We start from the raw sequence: 27,088 nt of genomic DNA, 5'->3' as shown, positions 1-27,088 counted from the left end.
GGCTAATATTCCCTGTACAGATTGACAAGAATATGTTTGCAATACCATTTACTCATAATTTCGAAATGTATGCACTTGAAAACGAAGCCTCGAAAGGTGACAGTTACTTTTCTGCTTACCAGCTATCTTTTATCATCCGAAAAATGTTTTAATGCTCTAAAATACAACAAATCTTAACAAACATACCCACATATACAAGTACCTGCTTTAAACTCCATTCCAGGCAGTTCAACAAAACACATATCCGAATGCACAGCAGCTGGTGGTGGTGTTGCCACAGTCTCCTTGTTTTTATATTCAGTGATATCAAACTCTCGGTCAAAGTCTCTCCTTTTGATGACCAGGATTTGCTCAGCATATTTATTCTCTTCGCCGGCTCTTTTCAGTGCTCCAAAGGTCTTGATGAGGTTGTGACGTCCATGCCAGGTGTACCGGTTCTTAGCAAGGCGGCTGACCATGTGCAAGCTCTCGAGCACGTTCACTATGTCATAGATGCGCCTGCGCTCCACACCTACAAAGAATGAGTTGATTAGTATTGCAGAATGGATTTTGCAATTCTTTCTTGGCTATGTAAAGCATAGTTTAAATTAGCTAACTTACTGGAGAGCATGGTGCAGTAGAGCTAAATCATTGTTACAGGCTGACAAAACTACATTCTCCAAAGCTGCCTCAGCTTATTCTGAAACAGACTTCTGTGCATCATTTCTAATACATGTCTGTCATGTTTCACATGGAGGACACTGGCAGCGAAAATCATGAACAGAGGCCCATCTTTAGCAGAATAGGGCACCTGCCACTTTGGCTCAGGTGTCCTGTGGCAGTTGCACAACCAGTTCAGGGATTACTGTTAGTGGAGCCTCCACTTCCTCCACCCCATGTAGAACTGTGGGTTTGGTGGGTGGGAGCACTGCAACTTTATGATGTTCTTTGCACTCCGTTAAACTCTACATGAGGTTCTTAGACTCTGAAGTAGTGGAGTAATAACCAAAGAAATAAAAGCAGGTCTTTTTCCACGCTATTGGTTTTATATCTAGTCCAGTGTGAAATCATGTTTATAAAGAAATCCTACGCAGACTCTACTTCTGGCAAAACAATTCCTGTATACCCTGCGAAGCAGATGTGTGCAATGCTGTAGGACATCCATGGTAAAAGGAACCCTGCAGCACTGGAACACCTAGGAGTAGCCACAGCAAATACAGAAAGTTCTGCTTTGCTTGGCAACTAAGACAAGAGGCAGCTTATAACAGGCAGCATAACATTCAATATATATTTTTTGTTATAGAGGAAAAAAAGCACTGCTGGAGAATGGTAATGAGGTAGTCTCTGTAAATAGAGCCAAAACGACAGAAGTCTGAGACGCTAATCACTGCGGCTAAGGAGAGAGGGTGTGATGTCTTCTACTACATGAAGTACCTCTGAAACTTAACCCAATAGTCAATTAAAGTTGATGTAAACTGAGATACTCTCCTTTATTCTTTCATACTGGTAACAGGTTTCTTACCATGCAAGATAAAATTTGCAATGGGAGGCCTATACCCAAACTGTTTGTACTCAAGAACCTCATAAGTAGACCCACAGTACACAATACATGACCTTTATGTCCATTTTGATACTAGCAGTTTGTAAGGCCTAAAGCTTCATTTGTAAGCAAAAGTTCCTACTAACTGGTATACAAAAACTCTTCACCTAATAGGAAACAAAGAGCCACAAACATGGTCAACATGTGCAGACACGTACTTAACTCTTCCGCAACTTCATCGAGACAAATGTCATTGTTCACTGCTGGATTTGGAAAGTTGGGATAACGTGCTAAGAATTTATGACACAGCAATCCTAAACTTTTGTCTTTCCGGCTCGGCTGGGATTTTTCATTCTCATCTCCTGAAAATTGCTCCTGCAAGAAGGAAAACATGGCTATTACAAAATTAAGTGAAGTCAGATCTGGGGATAAAGTTGCATCCTCGGGTAACACTTGCTCAAGACGGAGACATGAAGTCAGTGTAACAGATTAGGTTGAGCTCTCTGTAGTTAAAAATCATTTGCCTTACACACAGTATTTTATGTAAAGTGTTTTTTATATAGTGCAAGTTGCCAGTTACTTTGACGCTTGGCATTTCTCATTCCACAACTGGCTTTTGTGGATTTGACCAATGAGGGTGTCTGTGAAGTGAATTTGATAACAAAAAAGGCTCACATGTCTTTTTGTACTGTGTTTGGAGAGGCTAGCTATTTCCACCTTTGAGTTCTGAAGGGGGGGATTAAATGTTAGATACTGGTTGTCTATGTAGGTTCTGTCAGGGTAGGGGTATGGGTCATGTAACCCTCCACTTAATATCTGTCTGCTGTGTTTGTGCTGTTTGTAGCCATGAGATGTTAGCAGAATTCTTTATCAAAGGCAGTACTTCTGCTGTGAGGGTCTTAATGGGTGCATGCTATGGCAATTGCTATGAGGTGATTGAGGCCAGGACATGTTCCCTTCAGCTCTGGACTGATCCGTTTGCTCTGAACTTGTTCAGTGAGTCTTTTTATCAGTACCTTTAATATTTTTGGGTGGCCCTTCTAACTATATTGCATGAACCGCCTGTTCAGAGTAAAGATGCCATGTTTCTTTGAACTGGTGCTTACCTTTACAAAGTAGGCATGCAACATACATGATAAAGTTGCCATAATGCTAAAGAACATCTATTTTGTTTTTACTTCATAAGTCAGTTTATATATGAACAGAAATGTTGAATTCTATTTGGATTGGCAACTCTACAGACATCGGGAGATGTGTGAAATGATTGACGGGCTAATCTGTACTCGAGAAGGTAGTGTAGAGAAAGCCAGAACATAAGTGTGAATAGTCAACGATCTTGAGGCCTGTTGAAGGATCTACGGGAAGCATCATATAGAGGCAAGAGAGCTGCGGCACAGGTCATACAGAGGTGGGGCATGCAGACGTCACCAAAGCTTTGCAGACAAGTGGTGGTTGTATCAGGCGCTTAGAGCGAGTATTGACGTGTGAGGATGCCTAGTGATCATGTGACATGTACGAACAGCAGCCCCGCCCATCAAGTAATCCAGAATATAGGGCGATTATCAGAGATTCGGCATAGCAAAGGCCACACCACCTTCTCGAATAGGTACATGTACACAAGACAAGCAATGGGTCTTGTTACTACACTCCACATTCACAGCAAGGGTGATGTCAGGTTAGGCAATACCAGTTCCAAATAAAGTTTTATGGCACATGTAGCAAAGCTGCCCATTTTTACCATTAATCATTGCCATTGCTAGTGAACCTTTAGTGAATCTTAGCCAAATATGGAACCGTGAAAGGAGTAATAATCCTACTAGGAAGGCCCCAAATCATTTAATTAGATGCAGATGTTGTTCTTAAGTAATTTAAATGACGTTAAACCCAGATTGGCTACCACAATTAGAATCCTAAAAAAACTTGCGTAGATGCCAGAACTAAAGGTAAATTGGTAAAAGTTGTGCATGCTCCACATGAAAAAAAAGCCTAACTTGTGCACACAAAGGGCCGTATTACGACTTTGGCGGTGCAGCACCAGGTCGCCCTGTCGCCGCATCACTTAAGACTGCCTGCCAGATCAGGTGCTGCCTCCTGTCTGGCAGGTTTTTGGCATTCCTATGGCAGGGTCTCTTATAATGGGCACAGCAATGGAACACCAAAAACAGTTCCTGCACGACATGGACTTTGAAGTTTATGTTATGCAGGAACTGGAGGGCATGCACACATGGGGCACATTGTGTGCCCCCCCTGCATGCCTCCCATGCGGAGGGGGCACAGGGGCTCTGCAGGCCCCCCTTGTTTCCTGTACACCGCCAGCAGAGAGGAAACTCGTAATGTACTGGGGGAGGGGGTGGGGAGAGGGGGAGTGATCCCACTGGCCAACTCATAATAGGGTGGTCGGGAGACCAGCACCGCTGCGAGTCTTGCGGTTTGTGGACCGCGAGACTCGTGATCGAGGCCAGAGTCTTCACTCCTATTGCAAATTTATGGTACAACCTAGGATGCTGTTCTACTTTGCTAATTGGTGTACTTGATTTATGGATTCCTTACTGAGGCAACAGAAGTATTCCTAAATGAGCTGCGATGAAGCTTTGTTGCGGAAATAGGCAGAGAATGGAACAATGAAGATTACTGACTGAACATCAACCCATCTCTCTTCTAAATGGAGATGATAAAATCCTAGCAGGAATCCTAGCAGGCTTCAGTGAGTGCTAGGGAATAGTATTCTTTAGGATCAGCTAGGTTTCATCAGGAAAATTAAATCGAGCGGCTGGTGGGCAGGGGAGGGCTCAATAAAGCAGCTTTTTGCCTCGTCTGCAAAGAGCCATAGCAACATTACAACCTCTTTTGATTGTAGCATAGAAAGTCTTTGACATGGTCAATTTGGACTTTCTTTGGCTGTTGTAGAACATAGTATGGTATGGCATGACCTGTCATTGCATGGTATGGTCTGCTATCATATCCTAGGTTATGGTTTGTCATTTTATTGTATGGTATTGCCCTCCATTGTATGGTATGATATAGTATGGCATGGCCTATGATAGTATAGTAAAGTATGGCCTGTCAATGTACAGTATGGTATGGCACGCCACTGTACAATATATACGATTTAGCTTGTCATTGTAGAATATGATATGATATAGCCTGTCATTGTATAGTACAGCATGTTAATGTTTGTTACAATGTACACACAAAGCAACGGTAGGAAGAGAAAAATGAGCAGCTAAAGAAGCAAAAAGGGAGCTTTACAATGTTATTTCGCACGTTGGAATGTTCTGTCCAAACTGTAAGAGCAAATCAAAAGGGAGAGAGAGGACTAGGTAAGCCAGTCCGGGTCCCCTGGTTATATGTAGAAATATCAATATAGGACTAGCTACGTTGTATTTAGTGGAACTCAGAAGGTATATCTGCGGGCAAACCCTTAGGTTTGGACATGAAGCCCTCACACACCAACCTAGTTGGTGTCATGCTTCATCATCGGGCCCACCACAGTGACACCGAATGTGTCCCGGGTGTGCTGCGACTCCAGATTACTGAGGAGCTGGTATTCTTGCTGAGTGTGCAGTGCTAGTGAGAATGAGAGTGAAAGTGAAAGGTTAAAAGCTATACAGGTGGTCCCAGTTCCCGAGGGTAAAAGGTAAATTTAATACCTGGGCCCCTGTTAGCAAGATAAAAAGGCTGTGGACGATGTGGAGTGTATTAAGAGCTCCTACGTCCTTGTGGTCTACATGTTTCAGCCAGGCCTTTTGATTAAAACTGGCTTTCCTCAGGACCAATGAGTATGTGTGAGTGATGCTAAACTATATTAAGTGACAGTGTGTGGTAAAAAAGTGTTGCACTCGCTAAGGTGCCGTACGTGTAAGAGGGGGATTCCCTCTACTTTAACTTGCTACTTGCTGTTAAAGCCTCATGGGTCACTTGGCAGGGAGGGAGAGGAGACCGGTATTTCCGATCAGCGTGCTCCTGCGACCTATCGTCCTGCTCCAGTGTCCCGAGTGTCCACTCCAGTGTCCACTCGGGACACTGGAGCAGGACGATAGGTCGCAGGAGCACGCTGATCGGAAATACCGGTCTCCTCTCCCTCCCTGCCAAGTGACCCATGAGGCTTTAACAGCAAGTAGCAAGTTAAAGTAGAGGGAATCCCCCTCTTACACGTACGGCACCTTAGCGAGTGCAACACTTTTTTACCACACACTGTCACTTAATATAGTTTAGCATCACTCACACATACTCATTGGTCCTGAGGAAAGCCAGTTTTAATCAAAAGGCCTGGCTGAAACATGTAGACCACAAGGACGTAGGAGCTCTTAATACACTCCACATCGTTCACAGCCTTTTTATCTTGCTAACAGGGGCCCAGGTATTAAATTTACCTTTTACCCTCGGGAACTGGGACCACCTGTATAGCTTTTAACCTTTCACTTTCACTCTCATTCTCACTAGCACTGCACACTCAGCAAGAATACCAGCTCCTCAGTAATCTGGAGTCGCAGCACACCCGGGACACATTCGGTGTCACTGTGGTGGGCCCGATGATGAAGCATGACACCAACTAGGTTGGTGTGTGAGGGCTTCATGTCCAAACCTAAGGGTTTGCCCGCAGATATACCTTCTGAGTTCCACTAAATACAACGTAGCTAGTCCTATATTGATATTTCTACTGTCCAAACTGTAATCATGCAAACAAACCATTTAAAAGACACTGCTTTATGCATAAAACATTATAATCTTGCTAAAGACATTCTATAGGTCACGTAACATGTACCAGAGAAAGGACTTTGTTGCAAACGAAACGAGTGATAAGGTCATCGTGAAGAGCCAATAATGTATTTTTAAACCATTGTAAAAAGCGATGTCAACAACCTGTGGCCTGGTCGTTTTACACTATACAAAAGAGTATTAGGAGAGAATTAAAAGTAAAACAAAATAAACATAGGAAATGCGCAGGAAAAGCAATAGCTCGGAACAAAACCAGGAGCAAGATAACCTAAAAACACATGCACTCTTGAAGTGCTGCAAGTAGAAGAAAACCAATAACCTCATTACCAGCACAAGCAACGAAACAAACTAATCAAAAAGAATCAATCAGTACTTGATCTACCGAAGGAAGAAACAAACAAAGAGAAACTGAAACTGAAAGCGACAGACACGGACCAATCAGGAGTCAACGAAATAAGAGAGTCAAAGCAGCCAAAGAATGGTTTGCAATTGCGGGTTCCAAGCCCTCTTTTAGTTAACAGAATGTCTCACACCCAACACTGCATGCGCGGTCTTAGGTGAGACCTAAAAAAGTAGTTTAACAAATAAAGTTATATGTATTCCAACACTTAGCAACCTAAAGCCAAGCTCATTTTTTGCAAAAACCAAAACCTAGGAGTTATAAATTCATCAATTACTAACAATCTGCTTATCTCAAGTAAAAGAACACTCAGCAAAGGGCCAGATAAAGCAGGTCCTGAAATAACCGATTTTTAAGTTAATATTGGGCATCAAGGTTACATTTCGGATTTTAGAGAAATATAGTTTATTTAAAATTAATGTATGGAGTGGCTAATCTTCCTACTTTCTCCACATGGGCTTATATTGAAGTTCAAAAAAACAAAATCATTTTCACAAATTAGGTGGAAGTTCATTAGAGATATCACAAATATATTAATAAATATTTGAAATTGACCCATATTCATGCGCTAACACACATGCGATCCAACCATTTATTCCTGTCGCTCCAGCTCTCTATGAAAGAACATACAAATAATTATGGATCTGTTGGATGACCATTAAATCCTTTTAATCGTTATCGTTAACTGGGTTTTATATTGCGCCAAATCACCGTCAGGTCTCAAGGCGCTTCTGACAGATACAACAACAAGAAGATAAATTGACAGGGAACCAAATTGTCGGCCTAACTTACAGAGATCCAAAGGCATCTCTGAAAAGGAGTGTCTTCAAAGATTTCCTAAAAAGGAGGAGGTTAGTTTCTTTGCGAAGGGCCTCAGGTAGCTTATTCCACATTTGAGGGGCTTTGATTGAAAAGGATCTCCCACCTTTGGTTGCCAGACGAAACAAATTAAGTTAAAATGATCCTTCTTGGTTTACTGTCAAATTAAAACCATGATTGGAGCGAGGGAAATTAAGACTGAATGAATGAAACCTGTGCATCTGTTCTTTTATGACCTATATGAATCTGAATATTCAAAAAAAAAAAAAAATGTATATCCCACTTTTAATCTAAAATTCAAGAATCGAAAGCAACGAGAGCATCTCCATGGGAGAAGAGACCTACAAATTAGGTGCGCTAAAAAAAAAAACCCCCATCTATTGATTCCCTTTCGCAGATGCAGTTACTTGGAATCATTTTACTTTTGATGCAGTAAAATACAGGAGTATTCTTCAAATTAATTAATGATCCTTACATGACACCATTAAAAAATATATCAAGATATTCACACAATACAACTACTGTCTACATAAAAAATGTCAGCACAATGATGTGGCCTCAGTGATAAACTATTTAACTTAGTTACGTAATTTCCTCCTAGCACATAAGTAATGATACAGAGAGCTCAACGTCGTCTTCCTGGATTCTACAAGCTTACTGGCAACACTATGATAATAAACCATAAAAAACACCCATCACTGATTCAGTTTCCAAAGTTTAGCTGGCACAAAAATGGGTGGTGACAAAAAATTCCAAACTGAACAGTGTGGGTCCTCTAGCACCAACACACAAATGGGGCTAAAAATGAGCGGACTCTCATTACAAGTAGAAGGGAGGTTGATATGATGTCAAATACAAGCTATCAAATTTAATACATGGTTCAGCTTGAAAAACATATGAAGCTACTCTCAAGCACACTATACCATGAGAAGTACTCTTCGCTGAAATATATTAAATAAACACATAAACAAAGTTTCACTAACGTACAAGCGCGTCTTTTAACTCCTGGGTTCCACTTCCTGTGGTCAGCTGATCTCTCTGCTGCTCTCGGTTTCGAATCTCAGGACTAGCAGCGCTGATTAGCATTTTTAGGTTCGCTGTTGGCGTCCATGGCTCCCCAGATGGGACTTCTTTTGGTTTTGTTGGAGTCACTAGTGATCCCGATTCAGGTTGGATTTCTCCCAGTATCACGTGTGAGGTACATAACTGCTTCCGTGGAGTCTTCAGTACTCCTTGATGTGGCTCAAAGAAGGTATTCTCCTGGGTGGAACAGTGAAGGACATTTCATCAGGTTAAAACTTTAACATGGCAATTATTTTGGACGCAGGGTCAGGACATAAAAAGATGATTATGTCAGAATTAAATGCAGTGGTGCACTGGGTATTCTAATTACTGAAAACATGCAAGATATCTAGTCATTGCTTCAAGTGAATTCATTTCAGAGCATACTGGTGACCGATTATAAAATATTCCAGGAGAATCTAATTTCTTTAGAGCTCATGACATCCTTCTGGGTACTTTGCAACATATGGTTTGAGTGTTTAAGAATCCGTACTTTCTGAAGAGAGGGGCCAAGCACGGAAATGATGATGAGTTCGTTCTTGTTTCATCAATCAACACAGATGTCCACGTTCGGCCATATTACATTCATGAGTTTCACAAACTAACGGTGGTGAGCTTGCCTGGTCGAAAGGTAACCAAGAAATTACATACATCCCCCATAGTTTGGAACTCAAGCAATACACCTAAGTACATATGAGAAAACAGATTTTAAGAGTATATATATATATATTCGTTTCACCTCCTTCGATCAACCGGGACACTCAGACTGCGGTGCAAACTCAGGGTCAAAGGCTCCCTGCCCAGTGTATAACGTTTCACCACACACTCCCAAACGTAGCGTGAATGCACTCAGGAACCAGCAGTAATCACCATTCAATTAAACCATCCGGCAATAGTTCGTGAATATTCAATTTATTTCCAGCATAGTGGAGAAGCGTGGCTCAGTGGTTAGAGGCGGCAGACCCGGAAGCTGAGATCGACCGTGGACCAGGGTTCGATTCCCCGCCTCAGCGGGTCTCGGGCTCATAAATTCCACGGTCTCGACAATTCTCGCTCCGGTGCCTACTCGACTCACGGGGTCACACTCTGCGACTCTGGGCAATAGCTTGCTTAATCTCCACTACGGCCCCTCGTGGCGGGATGCCTGGCTTTCACCCTGTGGACACCCTGCCGGGGTTTCTCACAGGGGAATACCAGGACGGGTTCCCTAAGCAAGCGCCAGGATGCCCTTTGGGTGACAGGTCTGCGCTATATAAGTACACCTACATTTACATTTACAAAGACAGTGCATGGAACCAAACCCCCAACGCGTTTCAGCGATCACTCGCCTTGGTCACGGGTGAAATGTGTTTGAACATAAAACAAATAAATAAAGTTTTCAATAGCCACTTCCTCGTGTGGACAACAAAGGACCACCGTGCACATGATAAACAAAGCGGCCATCTTGAAATGATATATCTGTTGCAAGCCAAATTTACATATATTTAGACTGTGTAACCAAACAGAATATTATAATAGCGGAGATAATATGCTAATAAAGATTATATTGCATTGTGCCCAACCGCATCTCTAATGGATTAGCAGCATCATTCCCAATAATATATTGTGAAATAATATGTTCCAATCCCCAGTGGGAAAATATCATGATGATGCTGTCATTTTAACAAAAAATCTGAAAAATTCTCAAGCAGAAAAATATCTCAAGCAGAAAAATGTAAAGATATATTTTTCTGCTTGAGATATTTTTCTGCTTGAGAATTTTTCAGATTTTTTGTTAAAATGACAGCATCATCATGATATTTTCCCACTGGGGATTGGAACATATTATTTCAGAATATATTATTGGGAATGATGCTGCTAATCCATTAGAGATGCGGTTGGGCACAATGCAATATAATCTCTATTAGCATATTATCTCCGCTATTATAATATTCTGTTTGGTTACACAGTCTAAATATATGTAAATTTGGCTTGCAACAGATATATCATTTCAAGATGGCCGCTTTGTTTATCATGTGCACGGTGGTCCTTTGTTTATGTCCAAACGAGGAAGTGGCTATTGAAAACTTTATTTATTTGTTTTATGTTCAAACACATTTCACTCGTGACCAAGGCGAGTGATCGCTGAAACGCGTTGGGGGTTTGGTTCCATGCACTGTCTTTCAATGCTGGAAATAAATTGAATATTCACGAACTATTGCCGGATGGTTTAATTGAATGGTGATTACTGCTGGTTCCCGAGTGCATTCACGCTACGTTTGGGAGCGTGTGGTGAAACGTTATATATATATATATCATACATGAGGGTGTCTGGTCTCAATTTCATCTTCGTTGTACCAGTAACATTTAAAATAGGAAAGCGTATTGACTATGCTCAAGGCTACTGGAATTTCGAAATTCTGAGACATATTCCACATATTTATCGATGCTCCATTTACCAGAGAATCCATTGTCTCCTGCACAACAGCATATTTTAACAAAAAGATATTTCTACCTCAAATAGATCAAAAGTTACAAAAACACATCAACATGTGCTGGCTCACAGTGGAAGGTTTATTTATTTATTTATTTATAATTACACTTGATTAAGCGCACAGCTACCCGGAGGTTTCCCGGCGCTATTCCAGGTTCTACGCCAAAGACATTAATGAGGTCAAACATTGCCTACACAGGACCGTCATGTGAAAAAATATCAAACTAATGATGTTACTCTATCATAAAATGTGCCACATTATGCTGCATACTATACTTTTTCTTGCAGCATAATTTGGCCCTCGCCTGTTGCATAATCCCAGTTGCATTGACTGTCCTTTACGGGTACCCTTACATAATTTTGATTGGTCATTTATAAAAGTTTTAGGGGAGTGAAGAAGTTTATAGAGTTCCTGCATTTATGTGTCAATTAACTGGTCATGTAAGTTAGAATAGTAAAACGTCAGAAAAACATGACATTTTGTAATGCTGCTCTTTTATGAATTGCATCAGCACCAGGTGCCAAAAATCAAACCGATCGTCCATACCTTATTCTGTTTGATGTGGTTGCACTGTCCAACAAACCAATCTGAGGGCACCAGCTTAATTGTTAGCCTCAATTTTCAAATTCCATGACATTTACAGAAAGTTTGAAAGTGTTTCAGTTTCCATTGTACTTTTATATTTATAAAGAAAATTCAATGATACTTGGAAAATTAAATTATATATGAACAGATTAATAATTTTCTAAGTAGTCACAGACTTGATAAGAAGGCCTTGCAGACCCACAGCATTGGTAAAATGTGTTGCAGCATGGCATACGAAAAGAAGATAAACATATGTGCATTGATGCAGCTGCTTCATTTTGTAGGCGCGACAAGCGCGATGTAATCATGAGTCAGCTTGCAAGCGGCACATGCATCACCACACATGCGTGTGCTTACAAAATGATGTAGATGGCTTTTTTTGACCAATCCAAGATGAGACAAACACAAGACAGGAAAGGCAAGCCATAGAATATGAAGTAGGCAAATGAGAGCGACAATAAATCCAACTAACAGCAAGCAATGGACTGGCTTAAGACCCACTGTAAATGCTTCATAAACCCAGAATCGGCTTGAGCTGTCTTATAGGTGAGACAAGAAAAAAGATTTTTGCATGTAGCAGTTACATTAAGTGTGCCTTAAGTGGCTACTTCTGGAAGAATATGCACACCACAAATTAAGACGGTCACAATTTTCAGAAACAGCAAGTTTTAGATTGCTTTTTTTGTATGAACATCAATGTCATCTAGAAAATGATTTTTTTTCTAATACATGTTTGGAGAACTCAAAAGAAATTACTTGTTTCACATAAATAATTTAAAAAACACAGCACTCTCCGGTAACCTAATAACCACATGTTCCACTGATACAAAAATATTGCCATTTGGACAATGATAAGAGTTTCATTGTCACAGGCAACAACCCATGAAGAAGCACCAGATATCAGTTAAAATGTCAGTGGACATTTTGTCTATTTTAAAAAAAAGCCACCCTTGTTTCAAATGTGTAGTCACTTGACAGTGTATTACTAGAGAGATCAAAAGGCTGATTACGATGGTGGCCGGACGAGTGTCTGACCGCTGTCGTCTCGGGATCGCCTGACAAGTAGGAGGCGGTCAGAAACATGCATTTTTGCACTGAGGCTTGTGCTGCGGCCTGGAAAAGGGCTGCACACAAGCTTCAATGTAAAGAAGCATGTTTATAAACATCCCTTCACCACGTGCCAGTAAACAATAAGGCGCCTGGCACAGGTTGCATGGATGCTTCGGGGGGCATCAGAGGTGCATCCCTGGCCCAATAGCACAGGCCCAGGGGTCCTGATAGGGGCCCCCCAAACTCAATTTCCGCCTGCCTTTTAATGGCGGTCAGACCACCATAAAAAGGTAGAATGGGACAACGTAATCTCGACGGCGGTGCCTACGCATGCACAGTCTCCATTCAGAGATTACCTGTTCGGCCGCCGCCCCGAAGGGATTTCGATCCTGTCGGAGGCAGCGGTCTTCCACCCCTCCTCCCCCTCCCACAGTGCTCCATCCGCTGGCATCGTAATTCGACAGTCGGACCACAGCCTTGGAAGGCTCTAGTTAATGGTTTCAGTAGCATAAAAAATTACATAAAATCATACCTTTTCTTCGGTAGCCATTATTTCATCGCAGTAAACCTCCTCAATTTTCCACAGAGAGTCAGGACTATTATTCTCAGCGGGAGCCTGTCGATTAAAGAAATCAGGGCTAAGTAGGAAATTAACATTACTGCAAGACAAAAGGAGATAGTTTTCACTTAATATCCATCAGAAGATAAGCCATTAGCAAAAATGGGGTATGACCCAGAAAAAGTCAAAGGACCTGGGTATCGTATGGTATAGAAAACAAAGTGGTCCTAGACAATATTTATCTAACACCTTTAAATGTAATATTCATTTTCGCATCAAGGTAATCTTTGTAGGACTTAATCCTGAAAAGGAAAGAAAAAACAACAAACCAAATGCGTTTGCAGTCTCGTCATACAATACCCAAAACAAGATAATCTGACACTGAGTTTTATATAGCAATGTAAATTCACAATTTATTTCATATTCATATATACATATTTATAGAGACCCAAAGGTTTGGGGGAAATCTGCCAGGTGCAGTAGAAAGTGCAAAGAGGTTGTGCTCAAGTGAAGGGAGAGAAAAAATTAATATAAAAAAAAAACCATAATCCAATACTTCTAAACCAGAATCTAAGGTTCTATTCCCTTAGTATTATAGCCTTCCCCACGTATATCAATCATATGATTTGGTTATAATCTTTCCAAGGACAGGGGAAGCAGTACAGGCATAAAGAAAAGGGGGGGGGGGTGGGGGATCGTCGTTGTTGTTTCGACCCTGGCGCTGTGAAGGGAGGAGCAACACCTCAGCTACGGGTCTTCTTCAGGACGGACAGAAGGGGAGAACCTAAACTGCAGAGAGACAGCGCCCCAAGAATGAGGGTGGCCACCAGTTAATGGTGTGCTCAAATATCCCAATAAATGAACCACTTGATCTATCAATCTTTCTTAGCTTCGAGAGATCACATGTAGGGAATGTATCCAGATCACCAACAGTGAAGCTCCAAACAGACAGCCCAAAGATTTTGTAATTATTATGACAGAAACCGCCAAACAGATATTTATTTACGGCGAGGTCAACGCTGATGTAATTAAATGGCCAGAAACCGCCAATCCATTATTTCAAGGCGAGGTCCTGTAATGAAGCGCAGATCTCCTACATTTTGTCTTTACAATAGGAGACGGATAGGAATTCCGAATTGTGGTTATGATAACGACGGCGGCGTGCACCTTTTCCAGGCTGTATTGAGTCTGGACTATACACGGTAGGGAGATTTCTAATTAGATCTTTAGACCTGTGCTCCTTAAGTATATAAGGCCATTTCTAAGGACCTGGTGTTCGTGGATTTGTATTTCAGATTTGAATTGGGCACGACTGAAGATTATATAAATAGGCGACCTTGGAATCAAGTGAAGCCATAGTGACTATTATTGAAAGGTAAGGGGAGAACAAATTTGGAGAACTCCTTTCTTTTGGTACTGTTTGGATAAATGATCTTTGGCGATTTTAGGCCTTTTAGAGCGCGAGTACTGTCAGTTTATAGAATTTACTGTTTGAAATCTTGTTTCAGACTCAACTGGTCACATAAATTGATTGGATCATATATTATTTGTGGTTCATGAAATATCAAAGAAAGTGAACTTGAGATCAAGTCGCACCAGATCCAGCAACATTGTGAGGTAAGATAGATGAAAAGTGGTAATATGATTTTCGTAGAAATACTTACAGAGGCTGGGCAGGAGGATAAATTAAAAGTATATTATATGTTTATCTAGAGACTACTTGCATTACAGATATTATAAAATAGTTGAGGACAAAAGTACAAGGAAAATAGACGCATTTATTTATTCAGTGAGGTAGGACTTATAAGCATGATGGCTGTTGACTGAGCTCTACATTGACGTACCTTTGCCTCGCATGTTCTGGAAGAACGGGAGACCTTATTTTACTTTGGTTTAACAGGGTCAAATTTGAGAAACTTTAAGGTACCGGCGCCAATTGACGCAATTTTACATATTCTCACATGGGCTATATAGATATAATAACACTATGGTTGATCCAGGGAATTCAATAGAATGGTCACAATGTTACACTGAACTAGATGTAAGAAAGAAGTGGAATGATAATTCTTGAATTGTGTTTCAAAATGCACTTTTAATATGTGGTAGAACAAAGTAGAGTGTTGTTCTAATAGGCACGCTCACTGTAGGTTTGAATAGTCCTTTTGCCCAAGGTTGAAATGTTGTGGGCTCTTTGGCACTAATGTAAGTGCTGTAGTTTGTAATTACAAATGAGTAATTTGTATTATTTGCAGCCCTGATGAAGCCGTAGGCTAACCCTACCACGGAGAAACGTGTTGGCACAAGGGATTGGAATTTGATGAAACTAAAGAAGAAAACAACAAGAGCCCAACCGATTATTGCTGATTTTTTCATATATTCATAATTGAACTATAGTAGTGCATGTGTGCTCCGAAACATTGTTTAGGGTGAAGCTGGATCCGGGTTGCTTGTGTTCAGGTTTAGGGAGGACCTGCCCTGGCAGTTAGGGTGGACTGTTCCCTAGAGGAGGAGCAAAGTCATGCCCGATTTGCATATGGCTCGGTCCCTTCCAATTACCTTTTGTGTGTTCCAGATTACATTACACAGGGACAAATTTCTATTTTTTTTAGGTACAGGGTGATAAAGTAATGGCCAGATTCACAAGATTTGTTTACTTGTCTCCAGGTTCTCAAACCTGGTTCCCTGGTTTACTCCACATCTCCTCAATGTTACACCGTTGCTGGTCTTGACATTAGCAAAGACATTCCTTTTGCAGTAAAATGTCAGGTCTTTTAATGAAAGCTCGATTCATCAGATAGTCTTGCTTATCTCCCTCAAGACTTGACTGTTTCTAGCAAGAATATCCTTTACTGTATCTTAATCCATCCAGCTATAATAGGTCCTTTTGGCTCATCCCTCATGATGGCGATAGGTAATGGTATGCGATGGTAGCTACCAGCCTTTTTAATTAAATAGTTCACACCTAGTATTTAGGAATAAAATTGTGGAGAGGTGTGTGTTGATTTTAAGCACATTTATTTGTCACAAGCAGATTGTATCTGCTACCACTTTCTTTTTCACTTTTTGGTTTTTGTTTGGGCACACTTTTTCCTTTTCTTTTGAACTGAATGACGACCAGTGATGAGAAAGGGGCCCAGTCTGGTGATCACGTGCCAGTTGCCCCGAGGGTGGTGTTCCCGTGAGGTGTCATTCGGTTCTTCACACATTTTTTTGCAGAAATCTGTCTGCTGTTAATCCTATGCGGTGGATTCTCTGTATTGATTAAGGTCTCAGACAGTTTTTTGTTGTTCTATGTGACTGTCAAGAGTTGTTGGCCAATAGGTTTTCTTTCTTTTTAACTTTAGACGGTGGATAGGGGAGTGTAACAGAGATCATGAACATGTGACTGGTCAGTTACAAAATATACTGACATTTTTTACGCCCAAAGGACAGGGTTTATTGATTGTTGATGGTCTTTGAGTAGAGGGCAACCATGTCCTTTTCTTTCCCTCTGAGCTACTTTTTGTGATAGGTCATCCCTCATGACACCAAAACACAATAGCTGGTTTTACTTTCAAGTTTTTTTTTTAAGCGAACATTGAGAATTGGCACCTAAACAGAATTTTTGGGTTACAGATAGGAGATGTTGATCTGACTCAGCAAGACACTTTGTAGTTGCAATGGCATATCAAAGGCCACACGAATTATGTGATTCTACTGTGGTGGCATGGTCTGTAAAATTATGGATTTTATTTGACACATATTCCATTAACTTATACATAATCTGCAGATGTAAACACAAAAACGTTTCTAGCTCAAAAGGACAAAACGTTACTAAAAATGTAGCCATGAGTTGCTGCTCAGGGACAGCCCTTCACCAGGTGGCTTTATATTTGGGCGTTAAACTAGTCTAATGAGGTGAACCCCGTTTCCAGACAGTATTAACATGTATAACTGACAAAATAACGAAATTCTATCCAAAATGTGCCACATAATAAGCCGCTTCTTGCCGCATAGTTGTCAACATGGACAATTAATTATTTTGGCCCTGCTTACATCTGAAGTTGTAATGGATTCTCAAACCTAATTGCTACCTAATGTTGTCGCACAAAATGCATTGGATTTTAATGATGCTCTTGATTACCTATGCACTGTTCTTATGTTGACAGGCGCCCAATTTTCGCCGTTCTGTTTTTGAGTGTAGTTTAGTTTGCATTACAGAAAATGTTGTTTTGCCTTTTCAAATATAAATGCATAACTAAAAGTACTGCAAAGCAAAGCAATTAGAATTTAAATACAAGCATTGGTCGGAATTCCTCAAACCTGACATACAACACGAGGACTGGCTGGTCATTTTTAAAGGACAGTATAGCAATTGCGGCCTGGGGAATTCACACTGCATGCAAAGAATTTGTGTGACCATTAGTGTGCCATTTTCAAGTCACTTTGCCCGAGAAGGCAAGCAGGATGCACAACAGGTAAAATGATTGACTTATTAACTGCAAAAGACACAAATGATGGACCGAATGCTGAACAATGCAAGAATTCACCCCCAGTCACAAAGATCGGAGTTTAATCCATTGTTCTGTTTCTCACCACGCCAAACTAATATGGCTGGGTCGAATCTGGGGTGGTGTAGTGAGCAAAAGAACAAAGAATTTAACCCAAATCTCTTGACTGTGGGTGAATGTTTGATTGATTCAGCATTCTGTCCATCAATTGTTGCTGCAACACTCTTCACTCTAAGTGGAATGGACATGCCCAGACGTGGGTCCCTTGCTTGCTGTGCAACTGTGAAAGGAAGTACGATCATGGAAAAGGTAAGCACTCCTGTTTATTATGTCCCATCAAGCAGCTCCCAGGCAGCAACTGCCGAAGCTACACATTCAATGTTCAACGCAGGGAACAGTGCCGTGAGAGCATTCTACGAGGGAGGACGTGATACAGATCCCAACACACCTCCCTTCCTACACAAGGAAAGAAAGGGAAAAAAAAAGAGAGAAGAGAAATAGATAACAGAACGATAAGATAACTAGAAGAGCAAGAATTAAACAGAAAAACAATATCATCAATGCATAACATATTCTTGAAACATAACCGGAGTAGATCTCATCCTGGAAGGAAACCTTTTTAAAGAAGAACATTCTGAACAAACATTCTAATTGTAAGGAACTGCATTAGAAGAAGATCAACTTGGAAAAACAGGAGTTGCATTAGCGGGATCCAAATGAACACCCATCTTCCCACCAACGTACACAATTTTAGATTGAGGAACAACAGATATGGCACACTTGTTCCAAATCTTCCCATTCTCCAACACTACCACACGCTCTCTTACTACCCTCACCCTAGCCGGGGCTGAGAACCGAGAAGTCCCCTTGCGAATGTAGCCAGGCTTCTTGATTCTTACCCAATCTCCAACACACAGGAGAAACTCTTTCAGAAACAGTGGTGTACTTTGATTGAACTGCAGTACTCACATCTGCTACCCAGACAGTCTAGCTTGATCGACTTTTTTCGTGGACATCCAATCTTTGTTCAACTTAAAACTGGCAACTCTTTCTCTAAGCAGAGTGAAAGGAGACATCCCAGTGCTAATATGAGTAGTAGTTCTGATTGCCCACAACATGTCTGCAATTGCCATAAGCCAGGGTAAACCATTCACTAAAGCCAATTGCAGTTGATCTTTGATAACGCGATTAAAGCGTTCAACCAGTCCGTTGCTGTGAGGATGATAAAGTGAGGTAAAAACATGTTTGATGCCATGCTCTTTGAGGAAATGTTGCATTTCCAAAGACACTAACTGGGTCCCGTTATCTGTCACTAGTTCCTCAGGAAACGCCGTTTGGAGAAACACTTCCATGAGGAAATGAATGCCGGACAAAGAATTCACACACTCCACATGATCTCGGGCCACGCAGACATATAGTCCCCTAAGACCAGAGCATACAAAGGAGAGTCTCCAGAAATCCCAAAAGGACCAGCAACATCGAAAGCTAATTTACACCAGGGTAGATTCTTTACAACAACAGGATCAATTGGAGAGGGATGAGTTACTTGAGTCTTATCGCTCAGAACACATGCACAACAGTCCCTGACATAATGCTCGATGGACCTGTCCACTCCAGGCCACCAGAAGTCTTCTTGTATTCTGCGTTTCATAGCGCAAATACCAAGGTGACCTTCGTGAGCCAGATCTAAAACTTGTCTTTGCATGCATGTTGGAACGACCAAAAGACCACCCCCGCGTAAAATTCCATCCACCGTGGATAACTCATCACAAACCCTTTTGAAAGGAATTAACCGAGGAGACAAATCCTTGTTGATAGGCCAACCATGAACGAAAAAGTCCACAATCATCTTGATTTCACTGTCCCCTGAAGTCGGTATTGCCATTTGGCAATTTGTGGAGTGGCGCGAACGCCACCATTGGTGGTGAAGAGATCAACCTAAGGTTTGTGGTCGGTCCCGAAGATGAATTCATTTCCTCACAGGAAATTCCAAAAGTAATGAACACCCCAACATACTGCTAACGCCTCTTTCTCAATGGTGGAGTAAGAACTCTCAGCACAACGAAGAGTCCTGGAAGCAAACGCAATGATCTCCTCACAACCATCACTTCTCTTTTGCATAAGAACAGCGCCCAATCCTATGTTGCAGGAAACAGTAGAAACAATGCATTTGTCATTAATATTAAACAATTTCAAAGGGCGTGCTTGCACAATTCCCTTTTTGAGAACATCAAATTGAGCAACACACTGGTCGCACCACACAAACATAACATTTTTCTTAAGTAATTCACGCAAACAGGAGGTCTTATTAGCAAAATTCCCCACAAATTTGGCATAGTACTCCACAAGACCCAGGAAGGAACGAAGTTGGTCTATATTTGTGGGTGAAGGTGCATTTTGAATAGCCTCTTCAATTTTAATTTTGGGTTCAATTCCTTTGCAAGAAATATGGTGACCCAAATAATTTACAGTATCCAGTACATGTTTAACTCTGCTAGCGTGCTCTACCTCAGTTTGTGCATACACAAGAATATCGTATTGGATAAAACACGACTCCGGCTGTGTTTTTTTTTATAAATTCCCCATGAGGCGCTGAAACGCAGCAGAAGCCGATGCCAGACCAAAAGGCATTTGTTTGTAACGGAAAGCTCCTTCCGGTGTTACGAAAGAGGTGAGATGTCTGGAGTCCTTGCTTAGCTCAACCTGGTGGCAGGCTAAGGAAATGTCAAATGACAAAAAATACTGGTCTCCATCTAGCATCGCTAGCATTTCATTTATATTGGTCAAAGGCTGGCAGTCGATCCAAACATTAGCATTCAGATTGTGCAATCTACGCACATCCTAAGAGACTGGTCAGCCTTGCAAGCAAGAACTACAGGGGCCAACCATTCGGATCTTTCAATGGCTTCAATCACATCCATGGTGCATAAGCATTCAAGCTCATGCATCAATTCCACACGCAAACTCAGGGGTACCTTACTTACGCACCTTGTGTGCAACAGCCGTTGCACCACTTTTTAGGATGATGCAGCAGTGAAAACCTTTTAGCTTCCCAAGTTTGTCACAAAAAACTTCAGGATACTTCTGGATCCACTCATCGCTTGATAAATGTCCCACCACTTACGCATTAGGCTGGTTGGAAGATGAAGAAGGAGTGTAAAATGTGCGTGCTTCACGCCTAGACAAAACCATGTCAGGATGATTGGGATCAAGAATGATACAGAGTTCTCCTCCCATCCCAACAAATTTGCACCATCCTCAAAAATGTATACAGTTCATGTCGCAAGATCCCCACAGAATTCCAAATTTGCCAAGAACTTCCACTGTTTTGCCCCCATGGGCAAAAATTCTAATGTCAGACTGGTGCAACTGAATGTCTCCTAACCCCCCCCAAATCCTTGGCATTTATAAGGGTAAATGGGGAACCGGAATCGGACAAGAAATTTATATTTTTCCCATTCACACAGATAACGCATGAGGGGGGTTTCTTTCACGCACACCACCCATGGACGCAATTTCAACGATACCCTCAGATTGTAAAGATGAAAAGGACAACATATTATCACTATCTTCACTGCCAATAAAGTCTTCTTCAATGGACTTGACGATTTGAGTGCTTCCTTTGTAGGACCCCATGGCTTTACAGAGACGTGCCAGATTACCTTTTTTCCCCACATTTGAAACAAGTCTGGTTCAAAGCAAAAACAGAACTTTGCATTTCCGAAGTGAGTTTGCTCCCACAACAAAAACAAAAGAGTTGTACTTTTTCAGATTTTATTTTAGGCAAAGGTAGAGAAGGTGAATTTTGCAGTGTATTTTCAATGGGAACTTTGGTAGACTTAATATTATGCTTTGATGACAACGGTTTAACTTCAGTGGGTTTAGAAGTATTGCACATTTCCTTCATGCATAATTGAGAATGTTCAATGTTTTTCGCAAGAGTGATAGCTGTTTCGTGGTTGTCTGATGACAAAAGCTTCTCTTGAATTTTCTTGTTACATGTGCGCTCGATTCGTTGATCACGTATGATTTCACCCCTAAATTCTCTGTAGTTACAGCTGATTGATAGAGTTCTGAGCGCAGAGACAAAATCGTTGATAGATTCACAAGGAACCTCGGCATGTTGTAAAAACGTGTAACGCTCAAGTACAACATTCTTCTTGGGGTTGAACCTTTTGTCTAAAGTTTTGATCAGTGATGTGTAGTCACCAATGAGTAGGGAATCACCGTCGTCACCACAACTCACACGAGTGTTGACGACCTCAAGAGTCAAAGTTTTCAAAATGCTTCTACCCTCCGCACCAAGATTATACATAAGAAGTGCTTTCTTCTGCTTTGTAGTAAACATATCACCATCAATGGCTTCCAGATAACTCTCAAATGTATCCTTCCATTGTTGCCATATAATGGGAGGAGAACCAGGAGATTGTAAAAAGGGCGGCGGAGCTAACACGTGATCCATGATAAAACAGAGCGTGGGTGAGTTGCTGCCCACACAATTGTAATAAATGCAGGAATAAGATGAATTAACGTAAACGCAGTAAAATTATTATGATGCACACTGTGAGTGCATCACAGAAGTAGCTGGGTGTTAATTAAGGAAAGAATAGGAAGAACAATGAAGGAATGAGCTGTGCACATCAGCGATTACTTTACAAGCTGTGCACATGAACAATAAATGTTGAACAGCTGTGCGCATATGCGGTGAAAGCAACACTGGCGTTGCTAAACTGGTGCACAAATTAGGAAGCGTGGTAATCCGATCAACAGCTGTGCGCATCAGCATGAAAACAACCTTAGTGTTGTTATGACAACGCAGAAACGAGGGATCGGAATAATCTAAAATGGCCGCACGCAACGTGAGGACGTTGCGTGCGGGATGACAGGCAGGACTCCGAAGGCACGCAGCTAGTCTTCAGCAGACGACGAAGTCACGGGGCAGAGCGCGAGAAGCAACAATTGCTTTACTCGCGCGTGCACAATAAACAGCAAAAAGTCCCTGAAATGGCCGGAAAACAGTCAGAATTGACGTCAGAGCCCCAGGACAGCAGCAGATCCACAACAGGAGTCCACACAGATGGCGAGACTGCGAGGAGGCGCCACAGAGTAGAAAATGCCACACAAGAAGAATGGAGCGCCAGGGATCGACTGGTAAGAAGCAGGTTCACTCAGGAGAGGGAGGCCAAAGACTGGACTACTCATCGCCAATGAAAGGAAGTACAATCATGGAAAAGGTAAGTACTCCTGTTTGTTATGTCCCATCAAGGCAGCTCCCAGGCAGCAACTGCAGAAGAAACACATTCAATGTTCCACGCAGGGAAAAGTGCCACAAGAGCATTCTACGAGGGAGAACGTGATACAGATCCCAACCAAACTGGATTCAAGCTAACCTTTCAGATGAGGAGTAGTACCCTGACACTGGTCCCAGGATGCTGGTTTCTGGTCCAGGGAAGTCCTGTCTTGCAGGGCACAAGTCGTAAAAAAAGAAGTGGGTCGACGCTGTCACCGGCAGTGACCTCACAACAGGAAGTGACGTCACGAAAGGTGCCGAGCTCCTCGTCCCAGAGAGGCTAAAGAGTGAAGGCCAGCTGTGTGGCAGGGGGGATGGCGTCCTCCCGGTAAAATAAGTGGGGGGACGCCGTCCACCCGCGTGGTACCCCGACTCGAGCCCTGCTGTCTTGGCAGTTCGGGCTGGACGGTTCTCAAGAGGAGCAGGGTCACGGCCGATTTGCATATGACTGGGTCCAAACTGGGGTGGCGCAAAAGAATGATGGAATTAACCCAGATCTCTTGACTGGGGTTGAATGAGTGATTCATTATTCCGTCCATCAATTGTTGCTACATGTCTTATTAACTGGCCAAGTGATAAGTATCACCTTAAAGAAGTTCTAAGTGTTAAACAAAACACAGCACTGTGATGGGAGAGGCAAGTTATAGACATGGTACAAACGGCGATCTAGAAACACTTTCAACCTTTAAGAAATCTCACGCTGGGCACATTTAAATACTGGTCCCCGGTAAATAAGTCAGCTTCACAATTCACCAAGGTAGCAGTTAACCTATCGAGAAAAGCTTCACAGGAAAACATTGACCTGGTGATACCAGTTGTTGAAATTGAAGAGATCCCCCTAAACAAGCCGATATCCTGGTAACAAAACCATTGTCTAAGAAATGCAATTGCAAAACGGTACAATGATTTACACTGATAATTGCTTCATGCATAGCTTTAATTGTAATAAACTGTTTAAAGCATTATTTTGCCATATGACTACGAATTGATCAACTGATTGTCTGATAACGATAAAGTTATACAGCATGCTATGCTATGATAAAGCTAATGCATGAAGCATTACCCTTCCCAAAATGGCCACGATTCATGACATTTACTAGGGTCGGTCACGTACCCGGAAGTAGTCCTCGGCAGCCAATCATGGAGCAAGAGGGCGGGACTCTTCGCTACGTAGATTGGACTGATTGGGATCGGACGTACTTTTAAATAAAGTGGCGCGGAAGTAACCGCCAGTTCAAAGGTCAATTTGTTGACATAAGTGGCTACCGCGTAAGTGAGGGCGGCCGGAGGACCAGCCATAGCAGTCTTTGCGATTTAGACATGGAACAGTAGAGCTAAAGTAAAGATAATCCTATACAGATCTTATCGGAGAAAACCCTCTTACCGAGGTGCGCGTCGCTCTATTACAAGATGGTTGAGGGGCACCTTGGTAGTCCACCTGACAGGCTCTTATGTCGATCTACTACTCGGCGCGGACACCTCGGTTTTTTTAAGCCCACCGGACCCTTAACTCTAGCCTTACTTTTCATCCGTAGGCAGGCCCTCTTCTAAAACGAGCACCAGACCTCTCCCGCTCGCAGCCGTGATCCGCGGCGGCGCTCCCCTTCTGCTGCCGGCGGCGGTTGGCGGGGCTCCAGTTGGCGGGGAACGCTCTCGGAATTCCCTCCTCCCCGCGCGGGAGTTTGAACGTTCCCCGCGCGCAGCCCGGGCACCGAGGGCGGAGCGGTCACCGCCGGGGCAAAAGAAAAAAAGTCCGCGCTCAAACTCCCTCCCTGAACCGAATTGTAGCCCCTCCCCCAAACACACGATTGCAACACCGTAGACTGCCCCAAGTCGAGGAAGAAGCGATCGACTACCCGTGAAGTCCAAGGGAGCCCTCACACCTCCTTATGGTGCTTTCCCCGAGCGCCCCTAACCATCCACCGCAGACCCCTCCCTGTACTCTGCTTCGAGGGGAAATCCACCCGTATTGCTCGTCTCTTAACCCATCTCCTTTGCAGGGTGTTCACCGGTTTGGACACTTCTTCATCCTCCTAGCAAGCTTTCTCCCTTATATCTTAATGGGGTCACACGCCCCAAAAACACAATTTACGCCTTAACGAATGTCAACGTTTGGAAAGTGGGAGATAAAGAATAGTTGGGATAATGTATTTCCCCCAAAGAACTCTTTTGAAGGAGAGGGGATTTCAGGCGGGAGACAGCCAAAAGTGTTAATTGTTTTCGGTTTCAATTCAGCCCGCGATCCAAAACATTGCAAAACTACTCTTTGAAACTACAGGATTTTGTTCTTTCCTACAGTAAAAGCGCATGTCAAAGTACATTTACTGACCACATCAGCATTGTGTGTCTCCACCGATTTAAACTAAAGTTATTCTACTTTTTAACCCCAAAATGATATCCTTTAACACAAAGAGAAAAAGTTGTACCCCCCAAATTCTACACATCTGTTCCGTAATGTTGGCATGCTAAATGCTCAATGAGTGTCCGAGAGCTCAACTACATTAAAGTTGTCACATCTGATTTCCATTACTTTCGTGATGCCCACCTGCGAAAATTAAGTTACTAGATCTGAAATACTAGATTTGACAAGGGGCCAGCTTTGGGCACCATCATTTACTCTGAGAAACAGATCAGACATTGTGTGACACAAGAGGGCTTGTGATTTACGATATAACCTGCTGTACCCCATTGTGCAACTCACCTAGGGGGCAATTTAAACTTAATGGCTCGTCAGCCCACACCCTCTATAGTGATGTTCTGGCTTCCCTTCCCGAAGGCCATCGATACACATCCCCGAGTCACAACTCCCAACTTTGTATACAAGTTCCCTTGTTTAGACTGTCTTAATTCTGAATGAATGTCGCCACCGTGCACCCTGATGGGTTTCACGGTACAATTGACTATACAACCCCCACCAACGAGACAAGACCCACTGAATTCCCATAGTGTCTTCAACGTCCCGCAGCCCCCGCCCTGAAATCCCCGTGACATGATTCACATAACACTAAAGTCCAAAGTGCAGGCGGCAGGATCCCCTTGCCGTGGTTTCTATGTACAGAACCCTCCCCCAATAACCTTCAAATGCCTTTGGGTTTACATGTCTGCCTCAACCCGACCTCATCAATTTTATTTAGCATGTAAAGTTTGCATTTTTAAGGGAAAAGCACCAGAATATACAACGGGCCCAAAAAACTGCTGCAGTCAGCAGAAGAGGGGAAGTGTCTTTACCTTCATCGGCTGCGGCTTTCTCCCGCGCAGACGGGATCGGACCAGGAACCGGGCAGGGGTCGGTCGAGGCTCGTCCGGGGGCTGCACTGGACCTGCCCGGGGCAGCACAAAGATCTCTCCCCTCCAGACCCTGGATATCTGCCGGCAGTCGGTTCAGCTCGCAGAAGGCCCTCAGTGGGACTCTGTCCTAGGATTCCTCCCTGTGAATCAGCCTATCTCTGTGCCTACGCGCCGGCTGCAGTCCCCGCCGAGCCCTTGTTGTCACCAGTCGGCATTAATGCCCTCCGCTGTCCCAGCAGGCTGTTAATGGCCCGCCGCTGCTGCGCTCAAGATTTGAATTACTTCTGCTGTCCATTGCCCAACGCATCGGGCGTGCGCTTCCAAACCCCCCCTCACAAACACCCGGGAGCCAATCAGAACGTGGGAACCGAAGCCCACGGGCCAATCCCGGCTGGTTTCGTTTGATGAGCTCCCCCGGCCTGTGGAGTTGGGCGGGAGATGGCGCGCGCTCTATTCTGGTGTAAGTGCCTACTCGCGCGTGCTGAATGAGGCGTCACAACACGGCTCGCAGTGCGGGAATGGCACATGTAGCACATACTAAGCGAATGTATTCGCGAAATAATTAGTAGCTAAAGGCGTACACGCTTAGGAAGTGTATTGAGCATGTGGGCTATATATGCGCTATTTTATAGCGCGAAAACAGCCGAGCTGCAATGCAAGCATAACGTCAAGGAGTGATGGGGGAGGGAGGTAGTTTATGAACTAAAACAATTCTGATGTAGCGTTCTTGAAAGAAGCGGGACTTCAGCTCGTTGTAATGCAACTGATGCTCATGTAAAGCGCTCTGATACCTTCGCGACAAGTACGCGCTGTATAAAGCTGTAAAAGAAACA

At 42.8% G+C, this 27,088-nt stretch overlaps 1 protein-coding gene across 5 annotated transcripts in view; it reads right to left on the bottom strand.

The window, feature by feature from the left end:
• The window catches only part of E2F8 (E2F transcription factor 8), a 64,516-nt gene extending 37,948 nt beyond the window's left edge, over window positions 1–26,568 (bottom strand). Inside the window, exons 1-5 of one of the 5 annotated variants that reach the window (XM_078684235.1) lie at window positions 26,196–26,568; window positions 13,161–13,287; window positions 8,445–8,717; window positions 1,738–1,894; window positions 203–511 (exon numbers count right to left, since the gene is read on the bottom strand). In XM_078684235.1, the coding sequence (XP_078540361.1) occupies window positions 203–511; window positions 1,738–1,894; window positions 8,445–8,717; window positions 13,161–13,178 (757 nt within the window). In that variant the 5' untranslated portion in view covers window positions 13,179–13,287; window positions 26,196–26,568. Of the gene's footprint in view, window positions 1–202; window positions 512–1,737; window positions 1,895–8,444; window positions 8,718–13,160; window positions 13,288–24,081; window positions 24,122–24,351; window positions 24,392–24,489; window positions 24,663–26,195 lie in introns of those variants that run through there. The other 4 variants (XM_078684233.1, XM_078684234.1, XM_078684237.1 and 1 more) reach the window with 4 other exon arrangements.
• Window positions 26,569–27,088: the final 520 nt, after the last annotated feature.

The sequence above is a fragment of the Lissotriton helveticus genome, chromosome 3_2, assembly GCF_964261635.1.
Source record: "Lissotriton helveticus chromosome 3_2, aLisHel1.1, whole genome shotgun sequence".
NCBI lineage: Eukaryota > Metazoa > Chordata > Amphibia > Caudata > Salamandridae > Lissotriton > Lissotriton helveticus.
The sequence above is the reverse complement of the archived record's forward strand: the minus strand, read 5'-3'. Positions and strand labels throughout refer to the sequence as shown.